Genomic DNA, 22,223 nt, shown 5'->3' with positions numbered 1-22,223 from the left:
GTTGATGTTCCCTGACACTAATAATGTATTCTAATAGGCTAATGCATCATGTCACTAGGTTAGATGTGTGCAAGACTTTAAATCCATCAAATATCTGATGAGAAACTATACCTCCAGATATGCACGCACACGCACACACACACACACACACACACACACACACAGTGTGTCCAATTCAGTGGTCCTATTTCAAAATCCTTTCAGTGTATATTAATCACAAAACAGTCTAATATACCTACTTGTATAATGCTAACTGGAAAGCTGCCTGTATAAAACCATCTGGACTCAGCTTATATGATTTTATGAATTCTCCACCATATTTTGTATAATCATGAACACTCAATTCTAGACTTTTAGACAAGCTGGAAAGAGATTAAAAAACAGAAAGCTGTAAATATTTAAAATTTTCAAATTATTATAGCAAGTTTAATCTAGGGAAACATCCTATATCTAATATCCCTTAAATTTAAACAGACTCACCTCAACGACACTAGGTGTAAGTTTATTCCAATGATCAATTACTTTCTGGCTAAAGACAAATTCCTGTATATCTATTCTGCAACCATCCTTTTTTAAATTTAAATTTATGTTCTCTTGCATGTCAGCTAAGAAAGAGTGAATGCCATCAAATTTAGTTTACTTAATATTTTTCAAACTTTAAACACTTCAATTGCATCTCAACAAAGATGCCTAGTTTCTAGACACTGCAAGTTACAGAACCTGTCTTTCTTGGTAAAAAAAAAATATCTTTTTGTGTCCCTCATTATTCTTGTTTTTCTCTGCACCTTTTCCAACAGATTTATCTATATCCATCCTGAAATGGTTCCTAAACCTCTATGCAATATCTATGTATGTAGCCTAACCATTGGATAATCATAATGGGATAATCAATCCTTTATCTCTGCTGACAAAATTTCTGTATATTACAGAATGAACCCTATGACCAGCTCTAACTGAATGTCTACACTGCTCAAAGAACTTTTGACATTTATCTCCAAGTATTTTTATTATCAACTACTTTGAGTTTATTTGCCACCCAAATTGTATGTTATTCTAGGATTACTTCTACCCAAATGGCATATTATCGGGCTGGTACTATCCAAATTCAGTACCTTGCATTTATCAATGTTATAAATTGCAAATATTATACCAATCCAAAAAGTTGATCTAGACCTTGTTGAACCAGCATACCCTATAATTGACATTAAATACCCTTCCTAATACAATTATCAAATTGCAACATTAATTTTGGCAAGTTGTTAATTACCAGGGCTAATATTAATGCTAACTCTATTAATAAAAACCAGAAATGGTATGTAACCAAACACTGAACCTCATGAAAAACTGCTAATGGCATTGGTCCATGAAGAGAAGCAGCCATTTATAACCTTCTCTATGCCTCCTATCACTTAGCAATCCCTTTATCTAATATAGTATCTCTCAACTAATGCCACAATGTATCAATTTATATAAAAGTCATTCATGCAGAACTGTATAAAAATTTTTCAAAAGCTAAGTAAATTTCAAAATTATTCATTGAATCCTTCCTTTGTGACAAACTCACAGTAGCTAATCAGACTGATCAGGCATGATCTAATCTTAACAATCCCTACTATGATTGCCCTACAGCTCCATTTCTACTCCATATATTTTTTTATTACTTCTTTAAACTACAGATTCCATAATTAGTTATAATTTTCTCTAGTACAGAAATCAAATTTGACATTTGTGTGTCTCCAATTTGTAGGGCCTTCTCCTGAACCTAACAATTCCCTCATTATTATAGCAAAAGGATTATCTTTTTCACTGCTTCTTTTAATATAACTGGACAGATTTCATTAGCCCCAAGCATCTTGTTTATTTTTAAATTACAACAATTTCTCTTCATTACAGCTATCAAAAAATCATTTAACTCCAGGTCACTATTTAATATTCTAATACTCTTTAATTTGTATTAGCTAATAGTGACCAGTATAATCAATACCATGTAGCATAAAAATTCCTTCACATGTGAATGTAGATGCAAAATATTTTTTTCAACATAAACAAACAAACAAAAACAAAAAACATAAACAAAATATTCTTTGCTATTTTTCTTTGGACTCTTAGCCAATAGCTTCTCATAATGTGCTTGCTAGCCCTTCCCCACAATATGTAACTTGATTAGAGACTAATTTTTATCTGCTGCAGGATTCTATGTCCAGTGCCAATTTATAATTATCCCACTTTTTTTTTCTCCTTCTCTGTGGGTAGTCTCATAAGTCATTGATATTGATCACACTAAAAATAATTTTAAAAATGACTAAAACCATTATAATCACCTTTACCCATTAAAATCCCTTCCCTTTACCCTTCATGGTAGTTATTTCTTTAAATAAATCGCACATCAATACACTATTGCCACCTAGTGGTTCTTTTACTTGGAGGTTCTTAATATGTGTTCAATCACTGTTGATTATCAAATCATGTATTGATACAGAAAGAAATCATTTGAAATGATTTCTTTCTGTATAACTAACTCATTATTTCACTGGCCACCCATGGCTAATGGTTGTATTGTTTTAAAATCTGTGCTTCTTGACCAAATGCATACTCCCACCCACATGTCATGTCTATCTTTTCTGTATATATTATACATTTGAGGTGTGGCAATAAAGTTCCTGGACTGCTGCTGTTGCATGATGTTCGATGAGTTTGAAAATAAATGGAAGTGGCATGTTGTACTTCAAACTCTTTTCTAAAGTTTGAAGTACAACATGGTAGAGATTGTCCAGTAGGCAGACAGGTTGCAAGCAACAACTGGTTCAATCAGTAGTGTAATGTTCCATGTCACGATTTTGCAAGGGAGCAATAAATGAATATGAAATAAATTTACTATAAACTGGAAAAATCTGCAACAGAAATGAATGAAAAACTTAAAAACTGTTTATGTTGTTGAACTGTTAGTTGTACTAGTGCATTTGAATAGTATAAGCAGTTCAAAGATGGGCACGAAGATGTTCATGATGACCCAAGAAGTGGGCATCTGTCAACCAACTTGAGTTCTCTAAGCAATGCAGACAGGCTGGCTGCCAGGACAGCTCATGGAGTTTTGTGAATGATATATAGGAATTTTGCTAGTAGGGATAACGAGGTAATTACCCCATTACATAAGACAATGGTCAGGCCATATCTTGAGTACTGCATACAGGTTTAAAATGTGATGCTGCTGGAACAAGTACAGAGAAGGGCAATAAGATTGGTGAGTAGAACAAAGGGGTGCTCTTACCAAGAAAGGCTTCAAATGCTGATGTTGTAGAACCAGATGCTGTAGTTTGCAGAACTACAGCATCTGGAGACTAGGCACCTGCAAGGTGATCTGATTGCAGTGATTAAGGTTTTGAATGGATTGAGCAAGCTCAATGCTGATGAGATTCTTCCTCTTGCTCAGACCAAACACAAGGGAGCACAAGTTCAAATTGAGGAAGGTCAGTTGCAGAACAGATGTGCAGTAGTTTGCCTTTAGCCAGCAGGTGGTTGATGCTGGAACAAACTTCCATCTGTTGTTGTGGAAATTGATAGTTTAAATAAATTCAAGGAAGAACTAAACAAACTACTGGAGGAAATGAATAGGTGAAATGGAAGGTTGAAGTGGTTTTTTTTTTTTTTTTTTTTTTTTTTGGCTGATGCTGTATAAACTTACCTTCTTGCATCATTTGCCACTGCTAATGCTAATAACTATGAAGTAAGAGCTCAAAAACTCTGCACGTTAAATAGTATTAGTACCTACATGTACAGCAACAGCTTTTGTGTCCTTAAAAGATGATAACTGTTGAACAATATTAACTTTTACATCAAGCAGATGTATGCTGGTGCAGCTCCACTATCTCTGATACTGAATTATTCTTTGCTTCTCTAATAACTGAATCTCCTAGAATAACAACCCTTCCTGCCTCTGCAGCCAGATGCATGGAAACAGGTATCATTATTGTGGTTGACTCAAGTAACCAATGAGTCCCATGATTTAATTTTCTCCAGAGTGGCAAAAAAACTCTTTTCCTCACAGAGAACAACCATCAAAATACTGAATTTTTTTGTATCATTACCTCACTCTTTTTGCATAATGCACACACACAAAAAAAGGGATCGTTTGCGACAATTTAATATCTTGCTAGACGGATCTGAATGCATCCTGCAGCTAGTGCAAGGAATAAGACCTTAATTCATAGGAGAATTGCACATTCTAACTGTAATTATTACTAAAATAAAATTTAAACTAAATTTTACAAAAAATTATAATATGCTATATTATGATGTGATGTACTCAATAAAAAGCTATTTATAAAATGATGGAAGTATTTTTTAAACTATTCAATACCACAACTTAAAAATAGCAGTGTGATACTAATTGGACTATATCTTAAACCAGTGGTTTTCAACCGGGGTGCCACAACATTCGAGGGGTGCCACGTAATTTGGGTTTAAGTTACTTAAACTTATTTTTTTAATTGATATGTTTATTTCATTATAAAACGGTATACAGTATCTTTTTAATTTTGTGGTGATCTATAATTGATGTTTATTTATTACCTCTATATAAAATTATATATACTGTATATATATAATTTGTATTATGTAATGTAATTTTTATAATAACTATCATATAATATATATATATATATATATATATATATATATACACACACACACACACAAGAGAGAGAGAGAGAGAGAGAGAGAGAGAGAGAGAGAGAGAGAGAGAGAGAAAATCAGATCTAACAGGCAGAAAATTGAGTAGATTCAGTAGGGATGCCTCAAAATAAAATAAATTACTTAGGGGTGCCGTTATTAAAAAAAGGTTGAAAACCACTGTCTTAAACTATCAGTTCCCAATACTGATTATTGTAACTTTAAAACCACTGCTTCAATTAAGTTCGTTCCACACTATACAAAATAGTCCATACAATAAACTACAATGATGTTTACAATGAGTTATATATACTTTTTTTGTCATAATTTCACAAAAAGTGACAAGCAAATACTCATCCTACAATGTCAGCAAACAAAGTTCCAAGCTGTTTCCAGAATTTAAATTTAAAAAAAAAAAAAATTAAAAACCAGAATGATAAAAACTGCAACACTACAAATTTAAAACAAGTGATAGAAAACCACTAAAATTTATAAAATTGAGGGTTTACAATAAACTCTCAATTTTATGAACTAAGGGAGGGAGTGTATCCATTATTGCTGAATGACTATTAAATCAAAAAGGTATTTTTCGAGACCATTTGTACCCCACATAATTGAAAATTTAAGTAGGTACTCTCACTGTGTGTGTGTGTGTGTGTGTGTGTGTGTGTGTGTGTGTGTGTGTGTGTGTGTGTGTGTGTGTGTGTGTGTGTGTGTGTGTGTGTGCGCGCGCGCACTCTGTGTCCATAAAATTGTGTATTTACTATATATAGAAACTAACCTACCTTATTATAGCTGCTAAGATGGAGACCAGTTCAGGCAATGCCACACACAACAGTTGTTGTTGTTCTTCTTGTGATAGAGTTTTACGACACATAGGCTGCCAGGGCTATATTGTGTCTTTCAAATGGTTAGTACAAAATATTAAACACACCAGTAGATAAAATGTAAAATACATTTGGGAGCTGGTAGGAAAGGCATTCAGTAATATAGCCACATACTCTACCTCAAATTAGCACAATGGTAGTTTTGCAAACACTGCTGGTTTTTTTAGATTGCTAGAAACAAAAAACACATTACAGTCCCACTGAAGTTCTCATTTTTATCCTCTTAACACTATATTTATCCACTACTTTTAGTGGATAAATATAAATTTATCCACTAAAAGTAGTGGATAAATCCACTCCCGCCATCTCCAGAGGCTAGAATAGCTTGTAGCAAATATTAAACAAAAATTACTTAAAAATAACAGTAAAGGGAAAAAAAAAAAAAAAAAAAACATTTAATGAAGTATATTTTAATCACTAGATGAGTTTAAATATGAACAGTAACATAAAACTAAATTAGAAACTTACACATTAATTTCTTTCCCTGCAACTTTAATATCCTTAATAATTTCTGGAGAGAGATTAAACTTTAGCTCTGTAGGAGGACAATCAGGAATATCTGCAGGCAAATCATAATCCTTGCTTGTAAACCTAAACACAAAAAAAAAACCGTAAGTTAGGGTTGAATTTGAAAGTGTCTGCAATTCTGCCCAGACACGATAGGAGGGAGTATATGATGAGAGCCTTGTCGATCAATTCTGCCCTGGAGAGATTGTGCAAGGCTCAAGGGGTAGACTTTTTTTCAGCCTGATCTGTACTTGTTAACAGGAGAGATTGCTTCTACAGGATGCCATACACTTAAATAGAAAGGGTGCAAGAATATTTGCTGATGCTATCGAGGCAGATTTAAGTGGGTCAGAAAACTGCTAGCTTGGAGGGATACACAGACTAATAGATTAACAGTAGCCGCTGGCAGAGATAAAAGTGGTTCTTGCACTACTTCTATTGAAATGCAATTGAGCAGCAGCCTGGAAAGCAGGGCAATGGGAATACACGGACTAATAGATTAACAGTAGCCGCTGGCAGGGGTAAAAGTGATTCTTGCACTACTTCTATTGAAATGCAATTGAGCAGCAGCCTGGAAAGCAAGCCAATAGGAATTTCTAGGACTGCTGGGAGTCATACTGGAACAAGTAAATACATGGGCTGTGTTAGGGTAACTAAGAGTAGAAACAGGTGCATGTATACTTGCATGTACACCAATGCTAGGAGCATAGTTAATAAATTCGATGAGCTTGAAGTGCTAGTCAAGACATCAAAAGCAGATATTGTTGGGATATCAGAAACATGGTGTCACACAGACATAAGCAGTGCAGAACTGGAATTTGGGGAATACAATGTGTACAGAAAGGATAGACAGGACAGGAAGGGAGGAAGGGTTATGCTGTTAGTTAAGAAACACAAAATCTAAGGAAGTGCATCCGATTGATGTGGGTAGACAATGCAATGATGGGTCTGTTTGGTGTGACATAAGTACTGGGAAAGGAAAAATGAGTAGGTGTGTGTTACAGGCCTAATGAATGTGATGAGCATAATGAGCAATTCTGCAGAGAAATTGAGTGGGCCTGTAAATTAGAGTGTCATATAATGGGGGGATTTTAATTTCCTGGATATTGACTAGAATTTGTGGGTTGGTCACTCACACATTAGCAAGGCTTTTGTGGATTTATTGGATGATTTGTTTTCTACAGAAGCATGTTCGGGAGGCAACTAGAGTGAGTAATATTCTTGATCGGATTATCAGTAGTGATTCTTTATGCATCAAGAATCTTCAGATAAAGGAACCACTAGGTGGCAGTGATCACAGTGTGCTGAAGTGGGATTTATTCAAAGAGGTAACTACCATCAAGGGTAAAGGGAAGGGTTTTTGCTTTCATAAAGGTGACTATGGTGGTCTGAGACAGTATTTATTTCTATACGGTGGAACCAACTAATGATGTTACCAACAGCAAATTCAAAATTGGAAGCATTCAAAGAATTAATCTTGGAAGCTACTAGGCTTTTCATACCAACAAAGAAATATTGTTCAAGATTTAGGCCTAAATGGATGTCAGATGAACTAATTAGACATGTGATAGAAAAGAAAAATCATGAGATACATATAAATTAACATGTGACACAGTAGCCTATGATAGATATAAGCTGGTCTGTAACCAAGTTACAAAGGAGGTTAGGCAGGCAAAGGCAGATTATGAGAAATCTTTGGCAAAGGATGCAAAGAAAAACAGCAAAGAGTTCTTTACTTATGTAAACTCTAAAAAAAAAAAAGGGAGATGAATCTGATTGGTCCGCTTGATATCAATGGTTCAACTGTTGATGATCCTGCTCAGGTAGCTAACAAACTAAATAAATATTTTGCATAAACATTCACACAGGAGTTATTCAGAGATGGGAATGCCAGAAGTATATTCAACTCTGGCAGTAAGCTAGATAATCTTGTAATAACTGAGAGTAAAGTGGAAGAGAAATTTTTGAAGATAAACACAAGAAAGGCACCTGGGGTGGATGGAATCTATCCAGTTATAATAAAGGAGGCAGCAAAGGAAGTCAGCAATCCCTTAGCCATAATTATGAGAGCTTCCCTGGACTCAGGGAAGGTACCCATGGACTGGAGATGTGCAAATGTGACCCAAATCCACAAAGGAGAATCAAAGAGAGAGAGGTAATTACAGACCTGTTAGTTAAACTTCTGTTCCCAGGAAATTAATGGAGGCACTGGTTAAAGAAGCATTGCAGGATCATCTAAACAAGACTTCAGTTATAGCTTGGACACAGCATGGGTTTGTTAAGGGAAAGTCTTGTCTGACTAATTTGATTGAATACTATGATGTAGTCACAAAGGAACTGGATGCAAAGAATAACTCTGATATCATATATTTGGATCTTAGAAAAGCCTTTGACATGGAAGACTGCTGCACAAATTGGAGCAGTGGGCATTGGAAGCAAATTGCTGCTATGGATAAAGGAATGGTTGAGTTAGAGAAGACAGAGAGTGGTAATCAATGGACACTGCTCTTTGTGGACTAATGTTATTAGTGGAGTCTCACAGGGTTCGGTGTTGGGTCCATTGTTGTTTTCTGTATTTATAAATGATATTGATGATGGTATATCAGGTTTAATGTCTTTGCTAATGCAGATGATATGAAGGTTGGCAGGGTTGTTAATGACATTAATGACAGTACACTGTTGCAACAGGATCTAGAAAAGTTGAGCAGATGGGCTGAGAGGTGGCAAATGAATTTTAACATTGACAAATGTAAAGTACTACATATGGGAAGCAGTAACCCCATAGTAACGTATCAACTCTGTGCTACTACACTGACAGTGGTAGAGAACGAAAAAGGACCTGGGGGTAATTGTGCAGGCAGATATGAAGTTTTCTGAGCAGTGCAGATGAGCAGCAAGAGTAGCTCATGGTGTCTTGTCAATGATGTACAGGAATTTTTCTAGCAGGGATAAGGAGATGATTATCCCCTTGTAAAAGGCAATGGTCAGGCCACACCTTGAGTACTGTATACAGGTCTGGAGGACTCATTTTAAGAAGGATGTAGAGATGTTGGAATGAGTACAGAGAAGGGCAACAAGATTAGTGAATGGAATAAAGGGTTGCTCTTATGAAGAAAGGCTTAAGTTTTGCAAATTACAGTGTCTGGAGACTAGGCACCTGCAAGGTGATCTGATTGAGGTGTATAAAGCCTTGAATGGTTTGAGCATGCTCAATGCTGATGGGATTCTTCTTCTTACTCAAATTGAGGAAAGACGGTTGTAGGATAGATGTGTGGAAGTTTCCCTTTAGCCAGTGAGTGGTTGATTGGTGGAACAAACTTCCATCTGTCGTTGTAGAAGTTGACAGCTTAAACAGATTCAAGGCAGAACTTGACAAACATTTGGAGCGAATGGATGGGTGAAATAAGGTTTTTTTTTTTTTTTTTTTGGCTGATGCTATATAAGCTTGCTTTCTTGCACCATGTGCAAGAAATGCTAATGCTAAAAGATTTCTTGTCAATTGGCAAAAGATGCAAAGAAAAACAGTAAAGACTTCTTTACATATGTAAACTCTAGAAGGGCAGATGAATTTCTGGCGAGAGATTAAACTTTAGCTCCGTAGGACGGCAATCAGGAATATTTGCAGGCAAATTATAATCCTTGCTTGTAAACCTAAACACAAATTTTATCCTATATTAATATATAATATCTTTTCATATTGACATAATTTTCTCCTCATACTAGTTCAAAAGAAGTATGCATTAATGAACATTAATTTATTTCATATATGTAACAATGAAAAAATTAAACATGGAACAGGAACATTATATGAAGAACATTATACAGTGTGTTTCAAAAATATTGGTACAAACATTTAGGGGAGGCAGGTAACATCTAAAGGAATGTGAATCACATAGGAACCCATAACCAGAAACGTCGCCTAAGTCAGTACACGGTGCTGTTCATCAGTTTGCGAGAGGGAAAATTTCTGGTTTACTCATTCAAGCAATAGTCACCGCACAAAGAGTATACATCGATATATGAACTGTGAGCTGGCAGACATGCACCTAGTGTATAGATTAGCAGAGGGCAATGGACGAGCCACTCAATGAATTTATGGAGAATGCTTCCCAGACAGACATGTATCCCCACTATCCTTCACCAGAAACTGCCATGTAGATGGCTGCTTCCAGTGAAGGGCGGCAGTCGAATAGCCAGGCTGCATTTCATGCATATAATGTGTGGTAGTTACAATCTAACTGCTTCTTTCAAAGCTACTAGGCCTAACCAAAAAAACATGTTGATTATTTTGACTGTATAGTGCTGCATAATGACAGCAGATAAAGAGATGGTATTATTACCAAAAACTTTATCACAGTTTTACTTGAAAGTATTTAGGCTCTCATCAGGCTAGGGTTATATTCTATCTTTGTATTCAAAAGTGCTGAATACCTATGAAGTCTATACTTTCACCGCACTTTCTGGTAGATTAAAATATTATTTTCCTTATAATATAGTATATATATCATGGCATTCTAACATAAAAAAGATTTTAATGCTACCAATGCAGACTTCAAAATGATGCTGGGCATATACAGGGTGTCTCAAAAATACATGGCATAACTTCAGGAATGAGTTCCTCACACGTAGACAATAAAAATATTTTATATCAACATAGTTCCAGAAATGCTTGGTTTCCGAGTTTTGAAGGTCTGTCTATGACACTTAACTGTTCACATCACCTTATGGTAATTGTTCAAAATGTCCACCTTCTGCCTGAATACAGGCCTCACATCGACGTCTCATGGACTCGCTAAGACAATGCCAAATTCCTGGCACATTTCGTACTGTCTCACAACCTGCCACAATTCAACTGCAGAGAGTTTCCACATCAGCTACTGGAGTCGAATACACCAAAGACTTTAAATAGCCCCACAAGAAGAAATCTAGTGGGTTTAAATCAAGTGAGCGTGGAGGCCAGGCAGTTGGTCCACCTCTCTACATTAGGAGTTATAGATCTTGGTCGTCCTCTGTCGGCAGCACGAGGTGTAAAGGTCCCATGTTCACAAAGGCAGCAACAGATACATTCAAACGTTTTCCTGTCTGGACATCTTTGTTCTGGGAACCTTTCGTGGTACAAACGACGAGCCTTCAGAGCATTGCCGTCCGCCAAACCGTACATAAAGTGCATGTCCGCTTTTTTTTTTTTTTTTTTTTTTTTAGTTAGTTAGTTGTTGGCGCATCAGCTTCTATGGCCATAATGCACCTCCAAAGGTTTTTGCAGTCCAAGCCCGAGGCGGGATTCGAACACGCGACCTTTGGGTTGCCAGGCAGGCACTTTACCCACCCGGCCGGCTAGCATGTCCACTTGCTCCTGATTTGAGTACATGGTGGGAATGGAAAACCACCAGAGTTTGTCAGTATCTTGTGATGAAGGAAATCACCTGCGGGAATAAGACATTCCGGTTAATAACTCAGGAACCAAGCTGTTGTTGTTTGTTGCTTGGTTTTTAGGAGCATTAGCAACTAAGGCCATATTGCTCCAGGATATGCGGTGGTCATTTCAGAGACCTTTCCACATCCTCCATATTTGGTGGTCACGGGCTCGAACCCCGGTCTAATCAAGAAGCGTGTGCTACGCACTGCTGCTCCTGCCCACCTGGCTACGGAGGCACCATTAATAACTCAGGAACCAAGCACTTCCGGAACTATGTTGACATAAAATATTTTTATTGTCTACATATAAGGAACTTATTCCTGAAGTTATGCTATGTATTTTTGAAACACCCTGTATAGAACGATCTTAGTAAGCTCAGAGAGAATTTTTTACATGAGAAAAGTATAAAAAATACTGGAATGATTTTTGACACCATGCAACTATATCGAAGGTTTAAATATTTAAAGGGAAAATTTGAATAACTTTGATATCATATATTTGGATCTTAGAAAGGCTTTTGATACTGTTGCACATGGAAGACTGCCGCACAAATTGGAGCAGTGTGGCATTGGAGGCAAATTGCTGCTATGGATAAAGGGATTGTTTGTTTGTTTATTTGGTTTTTAGGAGCATTAGCAACTAAGGCCACATTGCTCCGGGGATATGCAGTGGTCATTCCCTGACCTTTCCACATCCTCCGTATATTTGGTGATCACGGGCTCGAACCCTGGTCTAATCAAGAAGCGTGTGCTATGCACTGCTGCTCCTGCCCACCTGGCTACAGAGGCGCCGGATAAAGGGATGGTTGAGTGGGAGAAGACAGAGAGTGGTAATCAATGGACACTGCTCATCGTGGACTAATGTTATTAGTGGAGTCCCTCAGGGTTCAGTATTGGGTCCATTGTTGTTTTCTGTATTTATAAATGATATTGATGATGGTATATCAAGCTTAATGTCCAAGTTTTCAGACAATACAAAGGTTGGCAGGGTTGTTAAGGACACTAATGACAGTATGCTGCTGCTGCAACAGGATCTAGAAAAGTTGAGCAGATGGGCTGGGAGGTGGCAAATGAAGTTTAACATTGACAAATGTAAAGTACTACATATGGGAAGTAGCAACCCCAGAGTGACGTATCAACTCTGTGGTACTACACTGACAGTGGTAGAGAATGAAAAAGACCTGGGGGTAATTGTGCAGGCAGATATGAAGTTTTCTGAGAAGTGCAGACGGTCTGCAAGAGTAGCTCATAGTGTCTTGTCAATGATATACAGGAATTTTTCTAGCAGCGATAAGGAGGTGATTATCCCCTTATATAAGGCAATGGTCAGGCCACACCTTGAGTACTATATACAGGTCTGGAGGCCTCATTTTAAGAAGGATGTAGGGCTGTTGGAACGAGTACAGAGAAGGGCAACAAGATTAGTGAATGGAACAAAGGGTTGCTCTTACGAAGAAAGGCTTAAATTTGCAAATTACAGTGTCTGGAGATTAGGCACCTGCGAGGTGATCTGATTGAGGTGTATAAAGCCTTGAATGGTTTGAGCATGCTCAATGCTGATGGAATTCTTCCTCTTGCTCAGAATAATCATTTGAGAGGGCATAAATTCAAATTGAGGAAAGACAGATGTAGGATAGATCAGAAGTTTGCCTTTAGCCAGCGGGTGGTTGGTTGGTGGAACAGACTTCCATCCTTTGTTGTGGAAGTTGATAACCTAAATAAAGTTAAGGCTCAGCTGGACAGGTATTTGGAATGAACAGAGGGGTGAAATGGGAGTTTTTTTTTTTTTTTTTTGGCAGATGCTGCATAAGCTTGCTTTCTTGCATTATATGCATCTACTAATGCTAACGCTAAAAATTCAGAGGTAGCATCATATAAAGTAAGCTAAACACCTTTTCCCTTTTTGTTTCCTCACAATTTCCTTTCTTCCTTCCTTTCTGTTTCTTTTTTTATCCCCCACTCTCTCCCTCCACCATAACCCCAATTTCCTTCCGTACCCTTTCATGACAATACATAATAGGAAGAACTGATATACATGGTTTGAGCAAAAAATCTGAAGAACGATCTTATGATTTTTGAATAAACAGCAGTGGCTAACAGATTGTGAGCAGGGTTTACAGCTTCTGATCATAGATACAAGTTTTAACTTGTTATTATGCTCCAGTTTAGAGAAAGCTGTTTTGCATAAGCACTTTTTTTTCTCATTTGTTGCATATACTGAAAATAATAAAATCTGAAAATGTGTGGACATTAATTTTTGTTGTAAACTTGGGAAACACAAAGTGCTCATTACAGTTTACAGAGATGATGCTATAATGAAAAAAAAAAAAAAAAGAACAGTTCTCAAGTTGTTTCAAAGGTTTTGTGAGGGAAATTTTTCATTTGTAGATGAAGAAAGAAGCAACTGCCCATCAGCATCCCAAAATAATCAAAATATCAATGAAGTCTATACTATCAATCAATCAGATTAGTGACTGACCATCCAAGAAATTGCTGAGGAAACATCTTCATCTGGTTGACTTCAAGCCATTTTGACTGAGGATGTGGGCATGAAGCAGGTGACCACCAAATTTGTTCCACACTTTCTCAGCTGAGATCAAAGACAGCACTGAGTGCTCATTTCATTTGAGTTGTTCAAACAAGATCCTGTGTTTTTAATAAAAATTAGACAGGTAATGAGTATTCGATGTATGGATATGACCTAGAGGTCAAGGTTCAAAGCTGCCACGGAAAACACGTCTCCAAGGATATAAAAAAAGTGCAGCAGTTAAAAAAATCACATTTAAACATCATGCTGACTCTATTTTTAACAATGAGGGGATGGTGTTATTGGAATTTGTTCACAAGGTGTCACAGTTAATGTAGCCAACTACCAAGAAGTTTTAAAATGGTTGAAAGATGCAATCCAATAAATAACTCAAAAAATGGCAAAATGATTAGCTATGTCACCATAACTAAACTAAACTATGCACTTGGCATTTAGCAATTTTTGATCAGCAAAAACATTGCCAGTGTGTCACACCCATCTTTCACTGATTTGGCACAATGAACCTGTTGATTATTTCAAGGGGTGCATTGTGTACTAAACACAATGGATCATCTAAAAGCATTCACAAAAGACAACTTTCAAAAAAACGTTTTGATCAGTGGCAGGCATGATGGAATTGAATGCAGAAGAAGGAAATTATATTGAAGAATATTTAAAATGTAAACATTTAAAAATTAATTTTTTGTAACGTTCACCAAACTTTTTGATCAAGCTTGTACTTGGAATAGGACAGGCATGTTGAGAGCTAGCACAGGCCCTGGGACAAAGAGTTTCACTGGGTTGGTAAGCCTTTTCCTATAAGGTGCCGGAATTATAATTATGGGCACATCTCCACATTGCTTGGGCCCAGGGAAGGTGACATTCTTAGTTCAGGGAAGTAAGTAAATAATAAATGAGGAAGCCTCTTAACTGAGGAAGCCTTGGGTTAACTTAAAGTTAAGCGTAATAAAATCAGTCCTCCCCCATATTACCTTATTTTTGGCACACCCAGGATCCTGAGCTGGATATCGTCATCCTTCTCTTTCTTGGTGATTCCCTTCTACTTCTCCTCTCTTTCTCTAAGGGTAACTCGGGATTTTTTTTTTTTTTTTTGGCTGGTGCAGCATAAGCTTCAGGCTTCCTTGCACCATATAGCTAATAATAATAATAATAATAATAACAATAAAAATAATAATAGATAGATAAAGTCCCCTGGAACAACTATGAAGAATTGGCAAGCTGGTGACATCATTAATGAGAATTTCAAAGTTGGTAATGGGGGGAGAAGAAAGGGGCAACATATGAACAAAATGAGTAGGCATTTTTTAAAATCTGCTATAAAAGTATTCCACTTTACAGTGCCAGAGAGGATGAGGGTCAATTTAATAAATGATAAAAATGCTACCATTTTTTCAAGGAACTATTATTTCTGAAAGCAGAGTAGAGGAATATGATGAATTCTTCATTCATTATGCCCTGAGAAAGTCAGAACTATGCAGTGATCTGAATGTCATAACTTTCCTCAAAACTAAGAAGGCAAAGCAAAAGAGAGCCTTTGATGTTACAGAAACAAAGCCTTTAATAACACTGTAAGAACTATGATGTTAGTCACCCCTGTTAAGTGTTTATAATTGCTCTCTTATTATTATTAAGAAGTTTGAGACATGTTAATGTTTAAAGTTAGAATATCAAATATATAAAGAGAGAAAAACATTTCAAAATTCAGTCAAAATAAATATTGAAATATAACTTTATAGAGTTGGGTAAAATCTACTACTCGTGAATGAAAACTTAATGCATAAAGCATACTTTTATACTGTTAAAGTTTTAAAATATTCCAACCACAATCAGATACTTGTTAATTTATAAAAAAAAAAAGAAAAGAAAAGAAAAGAAATCAGTAGTATTGATGAGCCTCCTAGCAGGCTCATTAATACTACTCATTTCTAAAATGAAAACTATTTTATGCAAAAAAAAAAAAAAAAAATCTCTTGATCACAACCTCATTCTTTTCAGATACTAGAAATGAACTCGCAGCACGAAATTATTCTAATGATTATTGCCAAAACACTGCAAAATATTTAAAATCGACAATATAGTTAATTTGATAAATGTAAATAAAAATTAACATACAGACTTTGAAACAAGGTTGCTGAAAGTGCAGCTGTCGGTGGGGCATCAGCAGGGCTATGTTCATAAGTCATTCCTATAACTCCATCTTCTCCAACTATGATCTAAGAAGAAAGAAGTAAATAAAATATACATTATACAATAACACTTGGTGATTATGAACTGTATATTAAAAAATTTAACTCATGAGAAACTATACAAAAAAATTTTTGACTCATGTGAAAATAGTGTCTCTATTCTCAAGTGAGGGAACAATTCCCCAAAAAAAGTAGTATTTGTTAGTAATTAAGTTTCATTTTGTTTCTTTCAAAAATTACATTTCCACTGAGTCTTAATGCTGTTATAAGTAATCACATTAAATAAAAGCGCAATAAAATATCATTAATGTATTAAAATGATAATAATCAGTCAGGAATCTGACCAGGGAATTCCCTAATTCCAACATATCATATTTCTGACCACAACTATCATTCATTCTTTCATTGCTGAATGCTACTTCTTCAAAAAAAAAAAAAAAAAAAAAAAGAAAGAAAGAAATTCAAAAATTCAAAGGAATACAAAAATTACTGCTGCCTATTATTATGTATAACAATAACAGTAGAGAGACTATAATGCAATTGTTAATTCTTCTGGCTGTGTCAGCCATACTATTTAAATAGAAATTATTGTAAGGCATTCTGCAAAGTAGCAGTAGCTAAACTCTCAAGATGTTGTTAATGATATATAATAACATTTGCAACTCAAAATCCCCTAATTAACAACTTCCTGGAGCTTAGCTTCTGCTGTGCAAAATCCCCTACAATAATTTCTGTTAATATAATAATTTCTGTTTAAACTCATTATGGACACCACAGCCAGAAGAATTTACAACTTCAATACAGTCAATACATACTAAGAGTAAGAACAGGTTTGTGTATACTTGCATGTACACCAATGCTAGGAGCATAGTAAATAAACTTGATGAATTTGAAGTGCTGGTGAAGTCATCAAATGCAGATATTGCAGGGATATCAGAGACATGGTATCACTCAGATATAAGAGATGTAGAATTTGAATATGGGGGATACAACATATACAAAAAAGGATAGGAGGGAGGGAGTGGTTATGCTCTTAGTTAAGAAGCAACTAGTTGACATGGGTGGCTAGTGCAACGTTGAATAAGTTTGGAGTGACATAAGCACTGGGAAAGCAAAAATTAGAGTAGGAGCATGTTGTAGGTCTAATGACTCTGATGAGTACAATGAACAACTGTACAGAGAAATAGAGTGGGCCAGTAAATCAGAATGCCTTATACTGAGTTGTTAGGATTGTCTGGTATTCTGGTAGGTAAATGAACAATCTGTGCGAGGTCATTAGTAATTGCAAAAGCCTCAGCATCTCAACCAGCTGGGTCCATATGATTAGAAAACGGAAGCCAACTGGAGTTGTGAACATTAAAATTACTGATTTTAACTGGTAAAGGAAAGTTACCTCATTGTTAGGAAAGTTGGACTGGTTAAATATAAGTTTCAAAGAGAGGAAGTGAAAGAGTTCCAAGTGATTAGTAGAGTTAGAAGAACAAAATAGGCAACAGATGACTTTGACAGAATGTGGTAAAGAGATTTTAAGCCAGAGAAATCAAAATGAGGAGAATCCAAATTACTAAGTCTCTGACAGGGAATATCAGAATGAACATATGCTAAGTTATTGTTGTTATTTGGTTTTTAGGAGCATTAGCAACTAAGGCCATATTGCTCTGGGATATGCGGTGGTCATTCCCTGACCTTTCCACATCCTTCCTATTTGGTGGTGATGGGCTTGAACCCCGGTCTAATCAAGAAGCGCGAGCTACGCACTGCTGCTCCTTCCCACCTGGCTACGGAGGCACCCATATGATAAGTACCACCTATGAAGTTGTTGTTGGATGTTTTACGGCGCAATGGCAACTAAAGGCCATTATGCGCCAAACAATGGTAGGAGATAACAGGCATTATTAAAAGTGAGATATGTACATTATGTGAGATTTAAGCATTATATTCTGTCATAGCATTTTATCCTTTTTAGGAAAGTGAAAACTGCATCAATATCAGATCTGTCATCTAATATTTGTTGCAAAGTAGGTGTGATTTGGGCTGCATAGTTTGATAAGAAGATGGTTTGCCGTACTCCATTATAGAGAGGGCAGTCAACAATGATGTGCTGGACTGTGATACCTATGAAGTGAAAGGAATTATACAGCAAATAATTCAGACAACTGAGATGAGCAGTGGTTGAACCAACCAATAACTGGGATTCTGTCAGAAAAGGTGCCTAGAGGGTTCAGCAGGCTATAAGTGGAAATGGACATCATTGAGATTAGAATTGAGACCACGTATATTTGTGAAATAAACAAGGAAGTGTTTGGGAGGTTTAGATCTTTTTGCAGATAAGTTTGTTCTATTACCATCTAATTCATTATAAATATCTCTGTCATCAGTACATTGTTTCTCCATCAAAAGACTATGTCGTCCTCTTTTGAGACCTCATACAAGAACTTTTGGGGTGTGTATGCATGCATTACTTTGACTCACATATATGCATTAACCACTGAGCTGTTCCTAACTAGCAGTTTTCCTGAACCCTTAAGGCTTTCTCAATTATATTGACAAAGACCCATATGTAGCCTGTACATATGATAATGTACATGTAGTTTGTATGAAGCTACATGTACATTATCACCAGCAACACACATATTCCAGAAATAGGATTACTCTTTTTTTTCTTTTTTTTTTTTCTGGTCTGAATGATTGCATTACAAGTAACAGCATGTAATGAAGATTTATTGTAACCATATGTAGTGATGTTACTAGGAACCAGTACAGGTTCTGAATGAATAAATCTCTTTTATCAAGGGTACTTGTATAATTAATTTACAGTTATATCTCTCTTTTAAAGAGAAGGATCAAAGAATCAGTGTTTTAACTGAGGCAATAAAAATGTGGACAGTTTCTTACCTGGACTGTTTTATCAAACCATCGGTTAGCACTATTTCCATCTGTACCACCTCCATGCATAACATGCTGAATTGCATTTTTCACTCTGTCAGTATCATTCTTAATGGGCTTATCCAAACATAACATAAATATACTCTGCTGGATAGCTTCCACAGATTTTTTATTTAGAGGATCTAGAAAGAGAAAAATAGGCATATAATGTTGACTGAATGTTTCTAAATGCACAAATGGTAACCCTCACAATGAGTGGCTGAGGTATGCACTGCTTTGAATAAGTAATGCTTCACCAATGGAGAAGACTAATGTCACTTATTCTCGGCAGATACCACCACCCAGACATCACCATTTCAAAGCTTGTTGGCTTACTCATCAGAGCCAACAAGCTTTGAAACAGTAATGTTCAGGTGGTGGTATCTGCTGAGAATAAGTAAGTAACATTAGTCTTCTCCACTGGTTAAGCATTACTTATTCAAAGCAGTGCATACCTCAGCCACTCATTGTGAAGGTATTCACAATATGAGATATAATTAAATGATGCATTCTTTCTACCTGGGTAGTAGAAATGATCTAAGTGCAGTACCCATGCATAAACAACTCCTTCATACTCTTAGGCATTTAGCCAAGAAATATTTTTAAATTTAAAAAAATGTTTTTTTTTGATATTATTGGTGAATACTTATCAGATGAATGTTTATCCTAATTAAATGTTTTCTTGTACATGCATACTACTACAGAAACAACAACTTAGCAGGACATGTAAGATTAATGTGGTTAGCCTTCAACTTGCCTCATTTACCTTCCCTAATCTGAAGTTGCAAAGAGATGCTAGATAACACTGGAGCAGTATCAAAAGTCAACTGGGACTGTTGTCAAAGAAACCCAATGCAGATCCTTATATCAGATCATAGGCAAAATCTCATTGATGAGTTATACAAAATACACAATTTTAAGATAGAAATAAGTCACATAAAATTATATGTATAAAAATGTGCAAGTGTTTAACTTATCAGTGCCCCAAATAAGACCATATACATGAGTCTCAGGCATCCGTAGCCAAGTGGTCAGGAGTGGGAGTGTAGTAGCACACACTCTTTGAGAAGACCAGGGTTCACGCCCCTGACTGCTAAATATGGTCGATCTGCCAACCCACACTGGACCAGCATGGCAGATTATGGTCCATTTTCCTCAACATAAATTGTTGAGAAGGCTTCCATCCTGCAGTTGATTGATAATGACCTGCAGTTTACCAGTTTTTTTTGGGTCTTGACATGCTGGGAAATGATAGGAATAATTTGTTGATAAAAGAGCTAGATGTAGAAAAGGTAAGGAAGATACAGTGGAACTTGATCCAGTGGAGTTTGATGCAATGGAAGTAGAAATTGGCTTCAAGAATTGCGTGAATGAAAGCTACTTATCTTTCTTTTTAATTACTTTACAGATTCATAAGGTAATACAGTCACTTCAGAATTTTTGTCCCCTCCAAAAACATACAAATTGTCCTAAGAGCATGCACTTAGGACAATACAGACATAATACACAACAAACTATGTAAAGCAGTGCACTGACCAAAACAGTTGATTCGCCAAAAATTTTTTCAAAACAAGGTCAACCACAGTATTCTAAGTTTATATCTTTTTACTACATAAAAGGCTTCTTGATTAGACCGGGGTTCAAGCCTGTGACTACCAAATACGGAGGATGCGGAAAGATCAGGGAATGATCACCGCATATCCCCAGAGAAATATGACCTTAGTTGCTAATGCTCCTAAAAACCAAATAACAACTACATAAAATTACTTTTGGCTGCAAGTCTCAAGTTTTGTGACACTATTAATCTAGCTCTACCACAGCTAAAGCTTGAATACTTTACTTTCTGTTTGGTTTCATCAAAAAACATAAAAGAATTTAACTATGAACTAGAAATCTACCCTGTCCCCCATGAAGGTACACTTTACATGGTAGATTTTCGTTTCAGTAAAATCTAGTTGGAATGATGAAGTAAAAATGTCAGGAGCTCTAATAAGAAGCTTTCAAATTTCCTTTATTATGACTATAGCTAACTATGAAGAATTTATGTTGAAATTTGAAAGCTCCTCACATAGCATTCCTGACATTTTTTTTTTTTTATTTCAGGGTTCCAATTGGATTTTAGTGAATGAAAATCCACTAGATGCACCTCGTGGGGCAAAAGAGATTTTCAGTTCATAGTTTTTAATCATTGTGTTTTTGCATCCAAATAAAATTGGAGGTGAATTTCATAAAATATATAAAGCATTGATGCCTGCAATAAAATCAGATATAATATATTTTCATTTTCATTTTTTTCACAAATTTAAGAAAAATATAAGATATGTGCAGTTATATACAGTAAACTCCCATTATAACACTCCTGCTTATAGTGATATCCTACTTTTAGTGTTCTTTTCTTTTGGTTCCATAATCAGTCCTATGAAGTACGATGCATTTTTAACATACTGTACTCCCATTTAAAATGCTTTCCCACTTTCACTTGTTTTTTTAAGGTTCCAAGAAGGAATAACTCTCCTTCCTCTTAAGTTTTAGTTTTGGAAAAGGGATGATAAAGACTAAAGTCTAGGAATTGTTTACAATGCAGTTTGTTTACTTCATATAAATCATTTCCAGTGCAGGTATTACATGTATTTATTTCATAGTTAACCTAATTTGTTTTAAAGGTAGAATGCAATTCTTTACAATTCAGTGTCTTCCCATCTATCGGTGCATTTGTATCATTCATTCACACACACACACTCTCTCTCTCTCTCTCTCTCTCTCTCTCTCTCTCTCTCTCTCTCTCTCTCTCTCTCTCTCTCTCCCCCCCTCCCCCCCCCCCTCTCTCTCTCTCTCTCTCTCTCTCTCTCTCTCTCTCTACCTTAATTCAATGTCATTCATCCACTTTCTTTTCTGATACAATAATTAGTGTCTTTTATGTGTGTGTGGTGTGTGTCCGTGTGTTCAGTATGGCATCAATAAATTTCGTTAATGACAGAATGGCAATATTATTATTGATGCTCTTATATTATTTCTCCTTGATTGGGGGTTCCACCACGTGACGGGCCTTGCTACCAAGTACACAGGGTTGTTGTTGTTGTTGTTGTT

The 22,223-nt window shown here is 36.1% G+C and overlaps 1 protein-coding gene across 1 annotated transcript in view; it reads right to left on the bottom strand.

Annotated features, from left to right (window-relative positions):
* Nucleotides 1-6,019: 6,019 nt before the first annotated feature.
* LOC150087757 (carnitine O-acetyltransferase-like) overlaps nucleotides 6,020-22,223 on the bottom strand; it is a 33,235-nt gene continuing 17,031 nt past the window's right edge. Inside the window, exons 7-9 of the mRNA XM_090369865.1 lie at nucleotides 19,107-19,279; nucleotides 16,138-16,238; nucleotides 6,020-6,146 (exon numbers count right to left, since the gene is read on the bottom strand). Of these exons, the coding sequence (XP_090225991.1) occupies nucleotides 6,020-6,146; nucleotides 16,138-16,238; nucleotides 19,107-19,279 (401 nt within the window). The remainder of the gene's footprint in view (nucleotides 6,147-16,137; nucleotides 16,239-19,106; nucleotides 19,280-22,223) is intronic.

The sequence above is a fragment of the Mastigoproctus giganteus genome, chromosome 3 (assembly GCF_048544385.1).
Source record: "Mastigoproctus giganteus isolate SK-2022 chromosome 3, ASM4854438v1, whole genome shotgun sequence".
NCBI classification, from domain to species: domain Eukaryota; kingdom Metazoa; phylum Arthropoda; class Arachnida; order Uropygi; family Thelyphonidae; genus Mastigoproctus; species Mastigoproctus giganteus.
The sequence above is the reverse complement of the archived record's forward strand: the minus strand, read 5'-3'. Positions and strand labels throughout refer to the sequence as shown.